We start from the raw sequence: 24,620 nt of genomic DNA on the forward strand, positions 1-24,620 counted from the left end.
GTTAATTGACTATCAAGGAAATAAACTTCTACCGTATAATGTAAATTTATATATTTTTGTTTGTGCAGAGATGACTTTATCTAGTCACACAGGTACGCCATCATATATCTATTCGTGGCTTTCATGCTTGTCTGTTCCTCATACAGTACTTAAGGTGCGTTCACACGTTGCAACTAGTTTGTTACAACACGTTGCATACAACAAGTTGCACGTCTTGAGTTGTGTTCACACACAGGCCAAGTTGTATACAATTTTCGGTATCGTGAGATCTCGTTTTACATATTGCTTAGCAACGCACTGTAGAAACTAGCATACGGTCATGGCGTCCCTATTCAACAGTGTCATAACACCGTTCATCAGTTCGGAAACGTAGGCGGCCTGCCTGTGTTCACGTTTTGAATAAAACGAACTAGACACATTCCAAAGACACTCGTGGGAATGGTAGTATGAAATAAACCTTTCAATGTCATGGTTGCTGAGGTCAATTCTTTCTTTAACATTTTTCCGGCGTTGTTGCGTCGTCCGTTGTTGTGGTATCGCCATGTTTGATGTCTGCGTAAATACCACGTGACTACGAAACGCGATCTGATTGGCCAGAACCGTACAACTTGTCGCATGGAAATAGAGCAAGTTCTATTCCTTGCAACTCCCTTGCAACTTGTTGCATGCAACAAACATCTGTCCAACTCCCCTGTTCACACTGTGAAATTTGATGCATGCCACAAGTTTTATACAACTAGTTGCAACGTGTGAACGCACCTTTACTTGGGTAACCTATGTCATTACCTTCTCTATAAACAAATTATTTTACTTTATGCAACCCCCTTTACCTACATCCCTTGCTAAATGTTATACCAACTATATCACGCTATATTGTCCAATTCTTTCTCAAGTATTAACCATCACGCTCAGTTATTTCCTGTGTTTAATATCTCTCGTAACATGCTCCACAGCTACTTCCGGTTACCTAAGTGTAAACATTATATTATATTTCCTCAAACATCGTGTACATTGCATTCCACACGTTTACTATCTTCCGTTTATATATTTACAACTGTTTGCACAACTTCCACGTATTATATTCCTGTAGGTAAATTCGTACCAAACTATTTTGTACACCCATAATGCACTATTCTCGCATGGGTGACGTCACATGTTTACACATGTATGCAAATTGGGGAAACCTCGATCTCATTTCACGCCTACCCTCGCGCTGCCAAGTTGAAATTGTTATTCTCGCCTCACCAACTCCGTTATCCGTTAAAAATCGCGGCCATCCCTCACTATCAGCACCGTTAACCGACTCACCAAGCTTCCTTGTGCGTCAGCATGGCAGATAGGCCAACCAGACGGGGTAGACGATCCTCCACACGGGCAAACAGCGCCGCTAGTGTTAACGACGCAATCAATGAAGAGAATCATAATGGCGAACCCCAGTCTCGCAAGAGCAGGAATCAACGGTACTGGACTACTGCGGAGCTCAGAAGCCGTCTAGTCAGTCAAGGGGTCAAGGTACCCAGCTCGTGGAGTCGACGCTTGGTCGTACAACTGTACAAAGAAAACAACCAGAGACCGGAGATACCGAGCATAAGCGACAGTTCGAGCATGCTACTCAGCGAGGACGTTCCCGAGCCTACTACTGACAACACCTCCGTGTCTTCTCTGCGGAGAGAAGTGGCAGAGTTAAGAGACTTGATCACGGGATTGACTTACTCCCTGCCAACACAGAATCCTCAACAAGCGCCACCCCTCCCCTGATACCCCTTGGACCCCCCAAGTACCGTGACAGAAGTGGCTTCCGAATTCTCTACCGTCCATCAACACAGTGTCTACCTCCCTTCGTAGGAAAATCCAAGAAGGTAGATACGTTAATCTGGCTCTATTGCTCCTACCTAACCAGGACAACCTGGAGACACGGCTGGAGACGGCAGTGTATACCACTTAAAAGATGACCCCAGACTGACACGCCATTTGACCTTGGGAGAATTTATCCAAGCCTTCGGCATCTTCAAGGATATATACTGCGACAACAACGATGCCAAACAGAGACAGCTCGATGGACACGAACAAACGGTTATCGAGTTGGCCACACTATATGTTGGAACCGCTTCACTACGATTATCATAAGCTCTTTGCCGCACGTGTAGCCGCCTACGCAGAATGGGGCCAGCACATCAGATGGGATATTAAGGTCACCCGATTATTCAGCATGTGCTCCTCTGGACGTAGGACAAGGACCTGTAACGTGTGTCACAGCGTCACACACAGCACGGAGTCATGCCTTAACCTTGCCGCCAGCTCTCGCCGCCAGCCATCCAGACCCTATCCCACAGCCCACTTCGAAAGGAAGAACACCCACACGGACATACGTGGACGACCCCGCGTCGTAAGTGACGGCAAAGAAATCTGCAACAACTACAACGATTTGGGATGTACTCGGCCCACATGTCCGTTTGCTCATGTCTGTATGAACTGCAATTCACGAAAACACTCGAAGTCTCAGTGCAAGAAAGAGACATCCTCACCACGTGATTGACTGAGAACAGGGGCAGCGGTTAAACTGACCCCCATTAACGTTGAACATTTACGCCGTGAATTAGATCACCACCCCCGATAAATCGTTTTGCAAATACCTGTTGTCCGGGCTAACTTCAGGATTTAGCCCTATGCTGGAAACACCACCTCTACGTACAGTAGAATGCCGCAACAATCTCAGTGCGCGGAAGAACCCTGGTGACGTTTCTCTGGAAGTTCAGAAAGAATGTGACAAACATTACCCGATTTGACCTTTTACTACTCCACCCTATGACATTTACAGAGTGAGTCCGCTCGGCTTGGCCGAAGGGAAATATTCAGGGAAGAAACGCTTGATTCTTGATTTATCAGCACCACACGACAAAGACGACGTCCCTAGCATTAATGGGCTCATTGATAAGGATGCTTGTTCTTTAACATACGTGACACTAGACAAAGCTATTGCCATAATCGTCAAGTTGTGGAGAGGAGCACAGATGTGCAAGGCACACATCACTGACGCCCTTTAAGCAGATCCCACTGGACCCAAAGTATTGGCCTTTCTTCGGTTTTAAGTGGGAAGAGTCCTACTACTTCTACACTAGACTCGCCTTCGGATGTCGCTCAAGCCCCAAAATATTCGACACACTGTGACATGCCATATGCTGGATATTCACAGACAACTACCACTTGCCACATGTGCTGCACCTGTTGGACGATTTTCTGACGATAGATCCCCCCAACTACGATTCACAGGCCACGATGAGAACTATCCTAAGTGCCTTCGAAGGCCTCAACATTCCTTTAGCCAAGCATAAGACAAAAAGGGCCAGTCACCAAAATTGAATATCTTGGCATTATTTTGAACTCCACTGACATGACTGCCATCTGACAAGATAGTTCGCATTGCCGAACTACTGGAACAATTTTCAACACGGAAAACCTGTACAAAGAGAGAGATTCTCTCCCTAGTTGGACACTTGAACTATGCCTGCAGAGTGATCGTGCCAGGAAGATCATTCATCTCGTACCTGATACAATTATCTACAACCGTCAAGAAGTTACATCACCACGTCAGCCTAACAAGTGATTGCCGGAAAGATTTGGTCATGTGGCGTAAATTCTTGAAGGAATGGAACGGCGTATCTTTTTTCCACGAGTTACATGCTTCTCCCAACCCGGACATAGAACTGTTTACAGACGCAGCGGCTACAGTCGGTCATGGGGGTTATTACCAAGGAGCTTGGTTCGCGGAGAATTGGCCCTTGGAATTGTCTACGAAGCTCAACGGAAAACCATCAATGGCTTTTATGGAGCTGTATCCCATTGTCGTGTCAGCTATTCTCTTGGGTCATCATTGGATTAAGAAGCGTGTTTTTTTTTCTGTGTGACAATCAAGCAACTGTGTTCATTCTTAAAAAGGGCAGATCTAAAAACATCATGTCACTCATGCGCATGCGCATGCTTACTTGGACAGCGGCAGTGAATAATTTCATCAGACTAGCTAAACATGTCCCCGGTTCTCATAACAACATTGCAGATGCCTTATCTCGTTTGCAGATACACAAGTTCCGAGCACTGGCACCTCATGCTCATGCTAAATCAGCACCTCAACACCCTGTGGTCAGCCGCCATCAGCAAAGGAACACAAGCAGTCTACACTACGGGCATGAACTGCTAAGTCAACTTCCTGTTGACCTTCGGACTGTACCAACTTGTGTCCTACTCGCATATTCCACCAATGAGTGAAAGCCTGTTGCAGTATTTCATCGTGCATTGCTATGGGGTCTCAAACTGAAACATGTGACAGTGAAATCGTACCTCGCAGGGGTGCGATTCTTTTACCTCAAGCACGGCGTGACGACCCTATTTGACGTCAATTCTGGTGCTACGAACAAACAGACTCCAGTCCATTATGAGAGGGTACAAAAAGCTCCAAGTGCCAGCCCAACGAAAGCGACTACCCATCACATACAGTGTGCTATCCAAGGTGGTGGCTACCCTCCGTGCTGGACTCCTCGGACCGATAAATGACTTCATCATGGAATGCATGTGTATTACAGCCTTTTTCGGGTTTCTTCGATGTGGAGAGATAACCTGCTCAGACAACTTTGATCCCAGTGTTAATGTCTGTGTGAGCGATTTCAGTTTTGACACATCTACAAAGAAGTGTACTCTCCTACTTAAGGCATCTAAGACTGACCCTTTTCGTAGAGGGGTGCCAATCACGCTATTTTCTAACAGCTCTCTGTTTTCTTATTCCAGCCTCAGGAAACTGTATCACATCAGAAATCTCCAACGAATTTCCGGGCGTGACGCTCTCTTCATCGATAGACACAACCAACCCGTCAATAGACTCACCTTCCTCTCGTGGCTAAGCAGAACACTGTCTCGGGCTGGTTTCAACTCCGCAGATTAATCTGGACACTCCTTCCGTATCGGTGCAGCTACTTCAGCCGCGCATGCACGTGTCGAGGATCACTTGATTAAGACCTTGGGTCGTTGGCAATCAGACTGTTTCCAGAGGTACATAAGGACTCCAGAAGCTACTCTGCTTCAAGCCCAGCGATCCTTGTGCCAGTGATATATGTCCCCGTAACGGCTACCGTTGCCGTATATCTCGGCTATGTATATTCCCAGGTTTTCTTTATGCCTCTGTATGTATCAATACAACTTGGTTACGCTGAGTCTTATGCACCAGGCCTGGTTACGTCAGTATCTTCATTCTACTTTTAGCTTATTTTCATGTTACTATCTCATTTATTGGGGGCTCTCGGTTTCACACAACCTTGTTTGGGCTTTCAAACCATTACATGGCTTGCACGCATTGCATGGTTTGTTAGCCCCCAAACAATTCCATATCTCACTGGTGGGCGCAGCCTCCAGCTTCATCCAATCATTACCCGCAGGGTATTCAGCTTCCACACTTGTCCGCAGGACAACACAATCAACTCATTGTCCGCAGGACATCAATTACCACGGTATCATCCGCAGGACGCTATTTGCAATACTCGTGTCCACAGGACACCTGTCACTATTAGCAGCCGAGAAGCCCCCATGTATATATATATGTTATGCCAAATGTTTTTTATTCAGTGCCAAATGTTTAATAATGTGCCAAATGTTTATTAATGTGCCAAATGTTCTATTAAAGCTTTGTAGTTTAAACAGCCTTTTTTGTTGTCTTTGCACAAAATGTAAATTTATATATTTTTGTTTGTGCAGAGATGACTTTATCTACTCACACAGCGTACGCCATCATATATCTATTCGTGGCTTTCAGGCTTGTCTGTTCCTCATACAGTACTTACTTGGGTAACCTATGTCATTACCTTCTCTATAAAAAAATTATTTTACTTTATGCAACCCCCTTTACCTACATCCCTTGCTAAATGTTATACCAACTATATCACGCTATATTGTCCAATTCTTTCTCAAGTATTAACCATCACGCTCAGTTATTTCCTGTGTTTAATATCTCTCGTAACATGCTCCACAGCTACTTCCGGTTACCTAAGTCTAAACATTTTATTTTCTCAAACATCGTGTACATTTCATTCCACACGTTTACTATCTTCCGTTTATATATTTACAACTGTTTGCACAACTTCCACGTATTATATTCCTGTAGGTAAATTCGTACCAAACTATTTTGTACACCCATAATGCACTATTCTCGCATGGGTGACGTCACATGTTTACACATGTATGCAAATTGGGGGAAACCTCGATCTCGTTTCACGCCTACCCTTGCGCTGCTAAGTTGAAATTGTTACCCTCCGTCCTTCCCCTTTCGCCACCTTGGGCTTCTCGGCTCCTAACAACCATGTCGGGCTTTCAAACCATTACATGGCTTGCACGCATTGCATGGTTTGTTAGCCCCCAAACAATTCCATATCTCACTGGTGGGCGCAGCCTCCAGCTTCATCCAATCATTACCCCCTGGATATTCAGCTTCCACACTTGTCCGCAGGACAACACAATCAACGCATCGTCCGGAGGACATCAATTACCACGGTATCATCCGCAGGACGCTATTTGCAATATCGTGTCCACAGGACACCTGTCACTATTAGCAGCCGAGAAGCCCCCATGTATATATGTACATATATATATATGTTATGCCAAATGTTTTTTATTAAGTGCCAAATGTTTATTAATGTGCCAAATGTTTATTAATGTGCCAAATGTTCTATTAAAGCTTTGTAGTTTAAACAGCCTTTTTTGTCGTCTTTGCACAAATGAAGCTTTTTGTGATTTCATTTCGTGATATGCAGGAATGAATATAAATAAAATCTTAATGAATAAATAAAATACCCTTATTTTACCCAATTCCATGTGCGTACAACTTACCATGTTCATGAGGGTCCGTATAACGTTAGTGTTGATTATATATATTTTACATTTATAGAGCAAAACTGTAATTAAAATTACACAATGCTAGGTTATATTTCTTTGGGTTAAATAATAGTACTCTGTCTTATATTTTACTGATGACTGCGTCAGAATTCATCCCATTATATTAGTGTGCACAGCTGATTGCTATTTCCGGCTCAAATACACACGGTCATCTTAATCCCTGTAAATAATACAATGAATGAATGAAAGGTTTATTCGCTTGGTATAAATCTTTAGTGAAAAGCGAGAAAATATAACCTGCGCGATATATAATACATTTACAGTATTAACATTTTGCAATACCAAGTCTTTCATAAAGCCAACATTGTGCTTCTGTTCATGTTGATAAAAACTGGCCTTATCCTTGACGAAGCATCCCATCATGGGCCCCGTGATCCTGTGAGATGTCCAAAATCAGGGCATGTCAGTCTGCAGATTCATCAGTAAATCTTCATTATAAAGTATGATTTGACTTAAAGTATGATCACTCTAGGTTTTGGTCGCCAAGGTTGCGAAAATCAAAGAGAACTATCTTGGATTTTGTTTATCTTTGAAACCGACGTTGTTGGATTACATCACAATACCACACAGAGGCTACAAGAAAAACATCCAGGATGTATATAAGATAATGGACAGGTAAAGCCCTATAATTATACCAGCAGTACACACCTTCATGTTCTGTTGCATCCCTTCAGAAAAAATATACACATATTATTCAAAATTATTATTATTATTCCAAATTCCAGATTTTCTTTCAGCAGACTAGCAAACATGCCATTGAATCAAAATCAGTTTGGTACACTTTGAAGCCACTAAGTCACAACACACATTCTAAAATGATGAAAACAATTTCCATAGAATCGAATGTGTGCACAAAATAATCTAGCCAATGTGTAAGAGCCACCACAGTGACCCTTCTGTTGCAAGCAGGTATAAAGGTGCATAAATTTGACAGGGCACAAAAATCAACAGTCTCTAAATTCCTAGAGCATGGAATCCTCATCACATCAAAAGCACCTCTACTCTTCAATTTTACAAAGTGCCAAGAATCAGATATCCATGACTGTTTCTGAGGTTAATCTTGCACAAGTTGTTAGAAGCCCTCCTGTTGTATCTTGTCAAATTTCCCAATTGTAAGATCACAGTAAACCATTACTTTGGTGAATAGGACACTGCCGTTAGGTCTCTGCCATTATTCAGGTGGGTATGGATCTACGGTGGAATTTAAAAATGTGAACCAAGCCTTTTGAAATTATTTTATATAATTTTTTTATATTTATATCATTTTTTGGTGATTAATGCAGTGAATAAACAAAATGTTTTTTATTATTACTGAGCCCAGCATTTGTTAGTTATTAATGGATTAACCACCTATCATCCCCATTTGATGGATACCACTTAAGGTTGCATCACATGTTTACACATAACTAAAGAAAGAGTTCCAACTGAAAACTTTCATAAAACTGTTTTGAAATAACAGGCAGTATAGCAAATGTATAGCTCTAGATTTAATTTAGAGTGTTCTGTTTTAAATAAATACTTTAAATAAATAAATAAACAGTAGTGAGTGAGTGAGTGAGTGAGTGAGTGTGTGAGTTTAATATTATGCCGCACTCAGCAATATTCCAGCTATATTGGCCACGGTCTGTAAATAATCCAGTCTGGACCAGACAATCCAGTGATCAACAGCATGAACATCAATCTACGCAACTGGGAACCAATGACATGTGTCAACCAAGTCAGCGAGGCTGACCACCCGATCCTATTAGTCGCATCTTATGACAAGCATGGGTCACTTAAGATCAATTCTAACCTGGATCTTAAATGTAGAGAAAAAAATTGTTCGTAGACCAGTTCACATCATAAAACGTACCTTATCACATTGCTTACATTTTGGGTAAACCCAAAAATGAAGCATGCATAACAGGAAGACAACAGCACTCAAAAGGAAGGCATAAAGCAGCAGGAGGAAGAATGCATAGTGATTTTGTTCTCCAACACAGTTGTTTATCCTGCAAAAGAAAAAAATAAGATAATTGATGAAACATCCAGATTAAATAAAGGTAATAAACTATGGGAATGTTAATCCCATAACCTTATCATATCTGTTATGCCTGTTCCATATTGTTCTTTACTTGCTTCAGTTAAAGGGGCACTGATCAAAAGCGATTAATGTTTCATGCTGACAATATAATTGCGAATCCTATCTGCAAGCTGGTCAGTTTCCTCTCCCTAGATCGTGACAGACACAGGGACTGGGCTACTGCCCACCCTGCCAGAATTTCTTCAACCAAAACAGTGGGACATTGGGAAGGTGAATGCCCATCAGATGACGTTATTTGAAAATAGGTAGTTTTTGTCTGATTGTAGTATCCCAGCAGTGTAGGCTTTTATGGATTTTCTTATGCCTGGATGATATAATGACTGATCCAATTTGATTCTGTTTCTTTGTTTTTTACCTCCATATCTAATCACATCTTGTAACGATATGATGTCTATTACCTATGATATTAAAAACACACACTTGATTTATTTGAATCCGTAAACTGAACATTGATAGAGCTGTGCAATATCACCAGTAAACTGAACATTGATAGAGCTGTGCAATATCACCAGTAAACTGAACATTGATAGAGCTGTGCAATATCACCAGTAAACTGAACATTGATAGAGCTGTGCAATATCACCAGTAAACTGAACATTGATAGAGCTGTGCAATATCACCAGTAAACTGAACATTGATAGAGCTGAGCAATATCATCAGTAAACTGAACATTGACAGAGCTGTGCAATATCACCAGTAAACTGAACATTGATAGAGCTGTGCAATATCACCAGTAAACTGAACATTGATAGAGCTGTGCAATATCACCAGTAAACTGAACATCAACAGAGCTGTGCAATATCACCAGTAAACTGAACATTGATAGAGATGTGCAATATCACCAGTAAACTGAACATTGACAGAGCTGTACAATATCACCAGTAAACTGAACATTCATAGAGCTGTACAATATCATCAGTAAACTGAACATTGATACAGATGTGCAATATCACCAGTAAACTGAACATTGATAGAGCTGTACAATATCACCATTAAACTGAACATTGATACAGATGTGCAATATCACCAAGTAAACTGAACATTGATAGAGTTGTGCAATATCACAAGTAAATTGAACATTGATAGAGCTGTACAATATCACCAGTAAACTGAACATTGATAGAGCTGTACAATATCACCAGTAAACTGAACATTTATAGAGCAGTACAATATCATCAGTAAACTGAACATTGACAGAGGTGTACAATATCACCAGTAAAGTGAACATTGATAGAGCTGTGCAATATCACCAGTAAACTGACTGACTGACTGACTGAGTTTGGTTTTACGCCGCTTTTAGCAATATTCCAGCAACATCACGGCGGGGGACACCAGAAATGGGCTTCACACATTGTACCCATGTGGGGATTCGAACCCGGGTCTTCGCCGTGACGATCCAACGCTTTAACCATTAGGCTACCCCACCGCCCCACCAGTAAACTGAACACTGACAGAGCTGTACAATATCACCAGTAAACTGAACATTCATAGAGCTGTACAATATCACCAGTAAACTGAACATCGACAGAGCTATGCAATATCACCAGTAAACTGAACATTGATAGAGCTGTGCAATATCACCAGTAAACTGAACACTGACAGAGCTGTACAATATCACCAGTAAACTGAACATTCATAGAGCTGTACAATATCACCAGTAAACTGAACATTGACAGAGCTGTATGCACCAGTAAACTGAACATTGATAGAGCTGTGCAATATCACCAGTAAACTGAACATTGATAGAGCTGTACAATATCACCAGTAAACTGAACATTGATAGAGCTGTACAATATCACCAGTAAACTGAACATTGACAGAGCTGTACAATATCACCAGTAAACTGAACATTGATAGAGCTGTACAATATCACCAGTAAACTGAACATTGATAGAGCTGTACAATATCACCAGTAAACTGAACATTGACAGAGCTGTACAATATCACCAGTAAACTGAACATTGATAGAGCTGTACAATATCACCAGTAAACTGAACATTGATAGAGCTGTGCAATATCACCAGTAAACTGAACATTGATAGAGCTGTACAATATCACCAGTAAACTGAACATTGATAGAGCTGTACAATATCACCAGTAAACTGAACATTGATAGAGCTGTGCAATATCACCAGTAAACTGAACATCGACAGAGCTGTGCAATATCACCAGTAAACTGAACATTGATAGAGCTGCGCAATTAATATCACCAGTAAACTGAACATTGATAGAGCTGTATAATATCACCAGTAAACTGAACATTCATAGAGCTGTACAATATCACCAGTAAACTGAACATTGATAGAGCTGTGCAATATCACCAGTAAACTGAACATTGATAGAGCTGTGCAATATCACCAGTAAACTGAACATTGATAGAGCTGTACAATATCACCAGTAAACTGAACATTGATAGAGATGTGCAATATCACCAGTAAACTGAACATTGACAGAGCTGTGCAATATCACCAGTAAACTGAACATTGACAGAGCTGTGCAATATCACCAGTAAACTGAACATTGATACAGATGTGCAATATCACCAGTAAACTGAACATTGATAGAGCTGTGCAATATCACCAGTAAACTGAACATTGATAGAGCTGTGCAATATCATCAGTAAACTGAACATTGATAGAGCTGTGCAATATCACCAGTAAACTGAACATTGATAGAGCTGTGCAATATCACCAGTAAACTGAACATTGATAGAGCTGTCCAATATCACCAGTAAACTGAACATTGATAGAGCTGTACAATATCACCAGTAAACTGAACATTGATAGAGCTGTGCAATATCACCAGTAAACTGAACATTGACAGAGCTGTGCAATATCACCAGTAAACTGAACATTGATAGAGATGTGCAATATCACCAGTAAACTGAACATTGATACAGATGTACAATATCACCAGTAAACTGAACACTGATACAGATGTGCAATATCACCAGTAAACTGAACATCGACAGAGCTGTGCAATATCACCAGTAAACTGAACATTGATACAGATGTACAATATCACCAGTAAACTGAACATTGATACAGATGTGCAATATCACCAGTAAACTGAACATTGATAGAGATGTGCAATATCACCAGTAAACTGAACATTGATAGAGCTGTGCAATATCACCAGTAAACTGAACATTGATAGAGCTGTGCAATATCACCAGTAAACTGAACATTGATAGAGCTGTACAATATCACCAGTAAACTGAACATTGATAGAGCTGTGCAATATCACCAGTAAACTGAACATTGATAGAGCTGTGCAATATCACCAGTAAACTGAACATTGATAGAGCTGTACAATATCACCAGTAAACTGAACATTGATACAGATGTGCAATATCACCAGTAAACTGAACATTGATAGAGCTGTACAATATCACCAGTAAACTGAACATTGATAGAGATGTGCAATATCACCAGTAAACTGAACATTGATAGAGCTGTGCAATATCACCAGTAAACTGAACATTGATAGAGCTGTGCAATATCACCAGTAAACTGAACATTGATAGAGCTGTGCAATATCACCAGTAAACTGAACATTGATAGAGCTGTGCAATATCACCAGTAAACTGAACATTGATAGAGCTGTGCAATATCACCAGTAAACTGAACATTGATAGAGCTGTACAATATCACCAGTAAACTGAACATTGATAGAGCTGTGCAATATCACCAGTAAACTGAACATTGATAGAGCTGTACAATATCACCAGTAAACTGAACATTGATAGAGCTGTACAATATCACCAGTAAACTGAACATTGATAGAGCTGTACAATATCACCAGTAAACTGAACATTGATAGAGCTGTACAATATCACCAGTAAACTGAACATTGATAGAGCTGTGCAATATCACCAGTAAACTGAACATTGATAGAGCTGTACAATATCACCAGTAAACTGAACATTGATACAGATGTGCAATATCACCAGTAAACTGAACATTGATAGAGCTGTACAATATCACCAGTAAACTGAACATTGATAGAGCTGTGCAATATCACCAGTAAACTGAACATTGATAGAGCTGTACAATATCACCAGTAAACTGAACATTGATAGAGCTGTGCAATATCACCAGTAAACTGAACATTGATAGAGCTGTGCAATATCACCAGTAAACTGAACATTGATAGAGCTGTACAATATCACCAGTAAACTGAACATTGATAGAGCTGTACAATATCACCAGTAAACTGAACATTGATAGAGCTGTGCAATATCACCAGTAAACTGAACATTGATAGAGCTGTGCAATATCACCAGTAAACTGAACATTGATAGAGCTGTGCAATATCACCAGTAAACTGAACATTGATAGAGCTGTGCAATATCACCAGTAAACTGAACATTGATAGAGCTGTACAATATCACCAGTAAACTGAACATTGATAGAGCTGTACAATATCACCAGTAAACTGAACATTGATAGAGATGTGCAATATCACCAGTAAACTGAACATTGATAGAGCTGTACAATATCACCAGTAAACTGAACATTGATAGAGCTGTACAATATCACCAGTAAACTGAACATTGATAGAGCTGTGCAATATCACCAGTAAACTGAACATTGATAGAGCTGTACAATATCACCAGTAAACTGAACATTGATAGAGCTGTACAATATCACCAGTAAACTGAACATTGATAGAGCTGTGCAATATCACCAGTAAACTGAACATTGATAGAGCTGTGCAATATCACCAGTAAACTGAACATTGATAGAGCTGTGCAATATCACCAGTAAACTGAACATTGATAGAGCTGTGCAATATCACCAGTAAACTGAACATTGATAGAGATGTGCAATATCACCAGTAAACTGAACATTGATAGAGCTGTACAATATCACCAGTAAACTGAACATTGATAGAGCTGTGCAATATCACCAGTAAACTGAACATTGATAGAGCTGTGCAATATCACCAGTAAACTGAACATTGATAGAGCTGTGCAATATCACCAGTAAACTGAACATTGATAGAGCTGTAATATCACCAGTAAACTGAACATTGATAGAGCTGTACAATATCACCAGTAAACTGAACATTGATAGAGCTGTGCAATATCACCAGTAAACTGAACATTGATAGAGCTGTACAATATCACCAGTAAACTGAACATTGATAGAGCTGTACAATATCACCAGTAAACTGAACATTGATAGAGCTGTGCAATATCACCAGTAAACTGAACATTGATAGAGCTGTGCAATATCACCAGTAAACTGAACATTGATAGAGCTGTGCAATATCACCAGTAAACTGAACATTGATACAGATGTGCAATATCACCAGTAAACTGAACATTGATAAAGCTGTGCAATATCACCAGTAAACTGAACATTGATAGAGCTGTGCAATATCACCAGTAAACTGAACATTGATAGAGCTGTGCAATATCACCAGTAAACTGAACATTGATAGAGATGTGCAATATCACCAGTAAACTGAACATTGATAGAGCTGTGCAATATCACCAGTAAACTGAACATTGATAGAGCTGTACAATATCACCAGTAAACTGAACATTGATAGAGCTGTACAATATCACCAGTAAACTGAACATTGACAGAGCTGTGCAATATCACCAGTAAACTGAACATTGATAGAGCTGTAACAATATCACCAGATAAACTGAACATTGATAGAGATGTACAATATCACCAGTAAACTGAACATTGATAGAGCTGTGCAATATCACCAGTAAACTGAACATTGACAGAGCTGTGCAATATCACCAGTAAACTGAACATTGATAGAGCTGTGCAATATCACCAGTAAACTGAACATTGATACAGATGTGCAATATCACCAGTAAACTGAACATTGATAGAGATGTGCAATATCACCAGTAAACTGAACATTGATAGAGCTGTGCAATATCACCAGTAAACTGAACATTGATACAGATGTGCAATATCACCAGTAAACTGAACATTGATAGAGCTGTACAATATCACCAGTAAACTGAACATTGATAGAGCTGTACAATATCACCAGTAAACTGAACATTGATAGAGCTGTACAATATCACCAGTAAACTGAACATTGATAGAGCTGTACAATATCACCAGTAAACTGAACATTGATAGAGCTGTGCAATATCACCAGTAAACTGAACATTGATAGAGATGTACAATATCACCAGTAAACTGAACATTGATAGAGCTGTGCAATATCACCAGTAAACTGAACATTGATAGAGCTGTGCAATATCACCAGTAAACTGAACATTGATAGAGCTGTGCAATATCACCAGTAAACTGAACATTGATAGAGAGCTGTACAATATCACCAGTAAACTGAACATTGATAGAGCTGTACAATATCACCAGTAAACTGAACATTGATAGAGCTGTGCAATATCACCAGTAAACTGAACATTGATAGAGCTGTGCAATATCACCAGTAAACTGAACATTGATAGAGCTGTACAATATCACCAGTAAACTGAACATTGATAGAGCTGTACAATATCACCAGTAAACTGAACATTGATAGAGCTGTACAATATCACCAGTAAACTGAACATTGATAGAGCTGTACAATATCACCAGTAAACTGAACATTGATAGAGCTGTGCAATATCACCAGTAAACTGAACATTGATAGAGCTGTGCAATATCACCAGTAAACTGAACATTGATAGAGCTGTGCAATATCACCAGTAAACTGAACATTGATAGAGCTGTACAATATCACCAGTAAACTGAACATTGATACAGCTGTGCAATATCACCAGTAAACTGAACATTGATAGAGCTGTGCAATATCACCAGTAAACTGAACATTGATAGAGATGTGCAATATCACCAGTAAACTGAACATTGATAGAGCTGTACAATATCACCAGTAAACTGAACATTGATAGAGCTGTGCAATATCACCAGTAAACTGAACATTGATAGAGCTGTGCAATATCACCAGTAAACTGAACATTGATACAGATGTACAATATCACCAGTAAACTGAACATTGATAGAGCTGTGCAATATCACCAGTAAACTGAACATTGATAGAGCTGTGCAATATCACCAGTAAACTGAACATTGATAGAGCTGTACAATATCACCAGTAAACTGAACATTGATAGAGATGTGCAATATCACCAGTAAACTGAACATTGATAGAGCTGTACAATATCACCAGTAAACTGAACATTGATACAGATGTGCAATATCACCAGTAAACTGAACATTGACAGAGATGTGCAATATCACCAGTAAACTGAACATTGATAGAGCTGTGCAATATCACCAGTAAACTGAACATTGATAGAGATGTGCAATATCACCAGTAAACTGAACATTGATAGAGCTGTACAATATCACCAGTAAACTGAACATTGATAGAGCTGTACAATATCACCAGTAAACTGAACATTGATAGAGCTGTGCAATATCACCAGTAAACTGAACATTGATAGAGCTGTGCAATATCACCAGTAAACTGAACATTGATAGAGCTGTGCAATATCACCAGTAAACTGAACATTGATAGAGCTGTACAATATCACCAGTAAACTGAACATTGATAGAGCTGTACAATATCACCAGTAAACTGAACATTGATAGAGCTGTGCAATATCACCAGTAAACTGAACATTGATAGAGCTGTGCAATATCACCAGTAAACTGAACATTGATAGAGCTGTACAATATCACCAGTAAACTGAACATTGATAGAGCTGTGCAATATCACCAGTAAACTGAACATGATAGAGATGTAAAGCAATATCACCAGTAAACTGAACATTGATAGAGCTGTACAATATCACCAGTAAACTGAACATTGACAGAGCTGTACAATATCACCAGTAAACTGAACATTGATAGAGCTGTGCAATATCACCAGTAAACTGAACATTGATAGAGCTGTGCAATATCACCAGTAAACTGAACATTGATAGAGCTGTACAATATCACCAGTAAACTGAACATTGATAGAGCTGTACAATATCACCAGTAAACTGAACATTGATAGAGCTGTGCAATATCACCAGTAAACTGAACATTGATAGAGCTGTGCAATATCACCAGTAAACTGAACATTGATAGAGATGTGCAATATCACCAGTAAACTGAACATTGATACAGATGTGCAATATCACCAGTAAACTGAACATTGATACAGATGTACAATATCACCAGTAAACTGAACATCGATAGAGCTGTACATCACCAGCTGAACATTGATGCACAATATCACCAGTAAACTGAACATTGATAGAGCTGTACAATATCACCAGTAAACTGAACATTGATAGAGCTGTACAATATCACCAGTAAACTGAACATTGATAGAGCTGTACAATATCACCAGTAAACTGAACATTGATAGAGCTGTACAATATCACCAGTAAACTGAACATTGATAGAGCTGTACAATATCACCAGTAAACTGAACATTGATAGAGCTGTGCAATATCACCAGTAAACTGAACATTGATACAGATGTACAATATCACCAGTAAACTGAACATTGATAGAGCTGTACGCAATATCACCAGTAAACTGAACATTGATAGAGCTGTACAAATATCACCAGTAAACTGAACATTGATAGAGCTGTGCAATATCACCAGTAAACTGAACATTGACAGAGCTGTAAATATCACCAGTAAACTGAACATTGATACAGATGTGCAATATCACCAGTAAACTGAACATTGATAGAGCTGTACAATATCACCAGTAAACTGAACATTGATAGAGCTGTGCAATATCACCAGTAAACTGAACATTGATACAGATGTGCAATATCACCAGTAAACTGAACATTGATAGAGCTGTGCAATATCACCAGTAAACTGAACATTGATAGAGCTGTACAATATCACCAGTAAACTGAACATTGATACAGATGTGCAATATCACCAGTAAACTGAACATTGACAGAGCTGTGCAATATCACCAGTAAACTGAACATCGACAGAGCTGTGCAATATCACCAGTAAACTGAACATTGATAGAGCTGTGCAATATCACCAGTAAACTGAACATTGATACAGATGTGCAATATCACCAGTAAACTGAACATTGACAGAGCTGTGCAATATCACCAGTAAACTGAACATTGATAGAGCTGTGCAATATCACCAGTAAACTGAACATTGATAGAGCTGTACAATATCACCAGTAAACTGAACATTGATAGAGCTGTGCAATATCACCAGTAAACTGAACATTGATAGAGCTGTACAATATCACCAGTAAACTGAACATTGATAGAGCTGTACAATATCACCAGTAAACTGAACATTGATAGAGCTGTGTAATATCACCAGTAAACTGAACATTGATAGAGCTGTACAATATCACCAGTAAACTGAACATTGATAGAGCTGTACAATATCACCAGTAAACTGAACATTGATACAGCTGTGCAATATCACCAGTAAACTGAACATCGACAGAGCTGTGCAATATCACCAGTAAACTGAACATTGATAGAGATGTACAATATCACCAGTAAACTGAACATTGATACAGATGTGCAATATCACCAGTAAACTGAACATTGATAGAGCTGTGCAATATCACCAGTAAACTGAACATTGATAGAGCTGTGCACATCACCAGTAAACTGAACATTGATAGAGTTGTAAAATATCACAAGTAAACTGAACATTGATAGAGCTGTACAATATCACCAGTAAACTGAACATTGATAGAGCTGTACAATATCACCAGTAAACTGAACATTTATAGAGCAGTACAATATCATCAGTAAACTGAACATTGACAGAGGTGTACAATATCACCAGTAAAGTGAACATTGATAGAGCTGTGCAATATCACCAGTAAACTGAACATTGACAGAGCTGTACAATATCACCAGTAAACTGAACATTGATAGAGCTGTGCAATATCACCAGTAAACTGAACATCGACAGAGCTATGCAATATCACCAGTAAACTGAACATTGATAGAGCTGTGCAATATCACCAGTAAACTGAACATTGACAGAGCTGTACAATATCACCAGTAAACTGAACATTGATAGAGCTGTATTAATATCACCAGTAAACTGAACATTGACAGAGCTGTGCAATATCACCAGTAACCTGAACATTGATAGAGCTGTGCAATATCACCAGTAAACTGAACATTGATAGAGCTGTACAATATCACCAGTAAACTGAACATTGATAGAGCTGTGTACAATATCACCAGTAAACTGAACATCCACAGAGCTGTACAACATCACCAGTAAACTGAACATTGATAGAGATGTGCACATCATCAGTAAACTGAACATTGATAGAGCTGTACAACATCACCAGTAAACTGAACATTCATAGAGCTGTGTAACATCACCAGTAAACTGAACATTGATAGAGCTGTACAATATCACCAGTAAACTGAACATTCATAGAGCTGTGCACAATATCACCAGTAAACTGAACATTGATAGAGCTGTACAATATCACCAGTAAACTGAACATTGATAGAGCTGTGCAATATCACCAGTAAACTGAACATTGATAGAGATGTGCAATATCACCAGTAAACCTGAACATTGATACAGATGTACAATATCACCAGTAAACCGAACATTGATACAGATGTGCAACATCACCAGTAAACTGAACATCGACAGAGCTGCGCAAGTATCACCAGTAAACTGAACATTGATACAGATGTACATCATCACCCGAACTGTGCAACATCACCAGTAAACTGAACATCGACAGATGTCGCACATCACCAGTAAACTGAACATTGATAGAGATGTAAAAATATCACCAGTAAACTGAACATTGATAGAGCTGTGCAATATCACCAGCAAACTGAACATCGACAGAGCTGTACAACATCACCAGTAAACTGAACATTGATAGAGATGTGCAATATCACCAGTAAACTGAACATTGATAGAGTTGTGCAACATCACCAGTAAAACTGAACATTGATAGAGCTGTCCAACATCACCAGTAAACTGAACATTGATAGAGCTGTACAATATCACCAGTAAACTGAACATTGATAGAGCTGTGCAATATCACCAGTAAACTGAACATCGACAGAGCTGTGCAATATCACCAGTAAACTGAACATTGATACAGATGTACAATATCACCAGTAAACTGAACATCTGATAGAGATGTACAACATCACCAGTAAACTGAACATTGACAGAGCTGTACAATATCACCAGTAAACTGAACATTGATAGAGCTGTGCAATATCACCAGTAAACTGAACATCGATAGAGCTGTGCAATATCACCAGTAAACTGAACATTGATACAGATGTGCAATATCACCAGTAAACTGAACATTGATAAAGCTGTATAATATCATCAGTAAACTGAACATTGATAGAGCTGTAACAATATCACCAGTAAACTGAACATTGATAGAGATGTAAAATATCACCAGTAAACTGAACATTGATAGAGCTGTTAACATCACCAGTAAACTGAACATTGATAGAGCTGTACAATATCACCAGTAAACTGAACATTGATACAGATGTGCACATCACCAGTAAACTGAACATCGACAGAGCTGTACAATATCATCAGTAAACCGAACATCGACACAGATGTGCAATATCACAGTAAACTGAAGATTGATAGAGATGTGCAATGTCACCAGTAAAACTGAACATTGATACAGCTGTGCAATATCACCAGTAAACTGAACATCGACAGAGCTGTACACGTATCATCAGTAAACTGAACATTGATAGAGCTGTACAATATCACCAGTAAACTGAACATTCATAGAGTTGTGCAATATCACCCAGTAAACTGAACATTCATAGAGCTGTGCAATATCACCAGTAAACTGAACATTCATAGAGCTGTACAATATCACCAGTAAACTGAACATTCATAGAGCTGTGGCAATATCACCAGTAAACTGAACATTGACAGAGCTGTACAATATCACCAGTAAACTGAACATTGATAGAGATGAACAATATCACAAGTAAACTGAACATTGATACAGATGTACAATATCACCAGTAAACTGACCACTGATACAGCTGTGCAATATCACCATCACATTGATAGACAGCAATATCACCAGTAAACTGAACATTGACAGAGCTGTACAATATCACCAGTAAACTGAACATTGACACAGATGTACAATATCACCAGTAAACTTGAACATTGATACAGATGTCCAATATCACCAGTAAACTGAACATTGATAGAGATGTGCAATATCACCAGTAAACTGAGGCATTGATAGAGCTGTGCAATACCACCAGTAAACTGAACATTGATAGAGTTGTGCAATATCACAAGTAAATTGAACATTGATAGAGCTGTACAATATCACCAGTAAACTGAACATTGATAGAGCTGTACAATATCACCAGTAAACTGAACATTTATAGAGCAGTACAATATCATCAGTAAACTGAACATTGACAGAGGTGTACAATATCACCAGTAAAGTGAACATTGATAGAGCTGTGCAATATCACCAGTAAACTGAACACTGACAGAGATGTACAATATCACCAGTAAACTGAATTCATTCATAGAGCTGTGCAATATCACCAGTAAACTGAACATCGACAGAGCTATGCAATATCACCAGTAAACTGAACATTGATAGAGCTGTGCAATATCACCAGTAAACTGAACACTGACAGAGCTGTACAATATCACCAGTAAACTGAACATTCATAGAGCTGTACAATATCACCAGTAAACTGAACATCGACAGAGCTATGCAATATCACCAGTAACCTGAACATTGATAGAGCTGTGCAATATCACCAGTAAACTGAACATTGACAGGAGCTGTGCACAACATTCACCCAGTAAACTGAACATTCATAGAGCTGTACAATATCACCAGTAAACTGAACATCGACAGAGCTGTAGTAATATCACAAGTAAACTGAACATTGATACAGATGTACAATATCACCAGTAAACTGAACATTGATAAAAGCTGTATGAAATATCATCAGTAAACTGAACATTCATAGAGCTGTACAACATCACCAGTAAACTGAACATTGATACAGATGTGGAATATCACCTCAGTAAACTGAACATTGATAGAGTTGTACAATATCACCAGTAAACTGAACATTGATAGAGCTGTACAATATCACCAGTAAACTGAACATTGATGAAGAGATGTGCAATATCACCAGTAAACTGAACATCGACAGAGCTGTGTAATATCATCAGTAACCTGAACATCGAACAGAGCTGTGCAATATCACCAGTAAACTGAAGATTGATACAGATGTACAATGTCACCAGTAAACTGAACATTGATATGAGCTGTGCAATATCACCAGTAAACCGAACATCGACAGAGCTGTGTAATATCATCAGTAAACTGAACATTGATAGAGCTGTGCAATATCACCAGTAAACTGAACATTCATAGAGTTGTGCAATATCACCAGTAAACTGAACATTCATAGAGCTGTCCAATATCACCAGTAAACTGAACATTCATAGAGCTGTACAATATCACCAGTAAACTGAACATTCATAGAGCTGTACAATATCACCAGTAAACTGAACATTGACAGAGCTGTGCAACATCACCAGTAAACTGAACATTGATAGAGATGAACAATATCACAAGTAAACTGAACATTGATACGGATGTACAATATCACCAGTAAACTGAACCACTGATACAGATGTGCAATATCACCTCAGTAAACTGAACATCGACAGGTGAGCTGTGCAATATCACCAGTAAACTGAACATTGACACAGATGTACAATATCACCAGTAAACTGAACATTGATACAGATGTCCAATATCACCAGTAAACTGAACATTGACAAGGCTGTGCAATATCTTCACAGTAAACTGAAGCATTGATAGAGCTGTGCAATACCACCAGTAAACTGAACATTGATAGAGTTGTGCAATATCACAAGTAAATTGAACATTGATAGAGCTGTACAATATCACCAGTAAACTGAACATTGATAGAGCTGTACAATATCACCAGTAAACTGAACATTTATAGAGCGAGTACAATATCATCAGTAAAACTGAACATTCACAGAGGTGTACAACAATATCACCAGTAAAGTGAACATTGACAGAGCTGTGCAACATCACCAGCAAACTGAACATTGATAGAGAGCTTACATATCACCAGTAAACTGAACATTGATACAGCTGTGCAATATCACCAGTAAACTGAACATTGATAGAGCTGTGCAATATCACCAGTAAACTGAACATTGATAGAGCTGTGCAATATCACCAGTAAACTGAACATTGAAAAATATTGATAGAGCTGTGCAATATCACCAGTAAACTGAACATTGATAGAGCTGTACAATATCACCAGTAAACTGAACATTGATAGAGCTGTGCAATATCACCAGTAAACTGAACATTGATAGAGCTGTGCAATATCACCAGTAAACTGAACATTGATAGAGCTGTGCAATATCACCAGTAAACTGAACATTGATAGAGCTGTACAATATCACCAGTAAACTGAACATTGATAGAGCTGTACAATATAAACAACATTGATAGAGTGTGCAATATCACCAGTAAACTGAACATTGATAGAGCTGTGCAATATCACCAGTAAACTGAACATTGATAGAGCTGTGCAATATCACCAGTAAACTGAACATTGATAGAGCTGTGCAATATCACCAGTAAACTGAACATTGATAGAGCTGTGCAATATCACCAGTAAACTGAACATTGATAGAGCTGTACAATATCACCAGTAAACTGAACATTGATAGAGCTGTACAATATCACCAGTAAACTGAACATTGACAGAGCTGTACAATATCACCAGTAAACTGAACATTGATAGAGCTGTGCAATATCACCAGTAAACTGAACATTGATACAGATGTGCAATATCACCAGTAAACTGAACATTGATAGAGCTGTGCAATATCACCAGTAAACTGAACATTGATAGAGCTGTGCAATATCACCAGTAAACTGAACATTGATAGAGAACATTGATGTGCAATATCACCAGTAAACTGAACATTGATAGAGCTGTACAATATCACCAGTAAACTGAACATTGATAGAGCTGTGCAATATCACCAGTAAACTGAACATTGATAGAGCTGTGCAATATCACCAGTAAACTGAACATTGATAGAGCTGTGCAATATCACCAGTAAACTGAACATTGATAGAGATGTACAATATCACCAGTAAACTGAACATTGATATCAGAAACTGTTGATAGAGCAATATCACCAGTAAACTGAACATTGATAGAGCTGTGCAATATCACCAGTAAACTGAACATTGATAGAGCTGTACAATATCACCAGTAAACTGAAACATTGATAGAGCTGTGCAATATCACCAGTAAACTGAACATTGATAGAGCTGTGCAATATCACCAGTAAACTGAACATTGATAGAGCTGTGCAATATCACCAGTAAACTGAACATTGATAGAGCTGTACAATATCACCAGTAAACTGAACATTGACAGAGCTGTACAATATCACCAGTAAACTGAACATTGATAGAGCTGTGCAATATCACCAGTAAACTGAACATTGATAGAGCTGTGCAATATCACCAGTAAACTGAACATTGATAGAGCTGTACAATATCACCAGTAAACTGAA

At 38.9% G+C, this 24,620-nt stretch overlaps 1 protein-coding gene across 6 annotated transcripts in view; it reads right to left on the reverse strand.

Moving 5' to 3' along the window:
* The window catches only part of LOC124259014 (palmitoyltransferase ZDHHC21-like), a 134,610-nt gene that overhangs the window by 33,237 nt on the left and 76,753 nt on the right, over positions 1 to 24,620 (reverse strand). For all 6 annotated transcript variants that reach the window (XR_006893735.1, XM_046693079.1, XM_046693081.1 and 3 more), the window contains exon 5: positions 8,786 to 8,924. Coding sequence is in view for 5 of the 6 variants with exons in the window: in XM_046693079.1 (XP_046549035.1) it covers positions 8,786 to 8,924 (139 nt within the window). In the remaining variant the exon portion in view is untranslated. The remainder of the gene's footprint in view (positions 1 to 8,785; positions 8,925 to 24,620) is intronic.

This window comes from Haliotis rubra, unplaced genomic scaffold (genome assembly GCF_003918875.1).
Source record: "Haliotis rubra isolate DU_JTF1 unplaced genomic scaffold, ASM391887v1 Scf706, whole genome shotgun sequence".
Lineage (NCBI taxonomy): Eukaryota > Metazoa > Mollusca > Gastropoda > Lepetellida > Haliotidae > Haliotis > Haliotis rubra.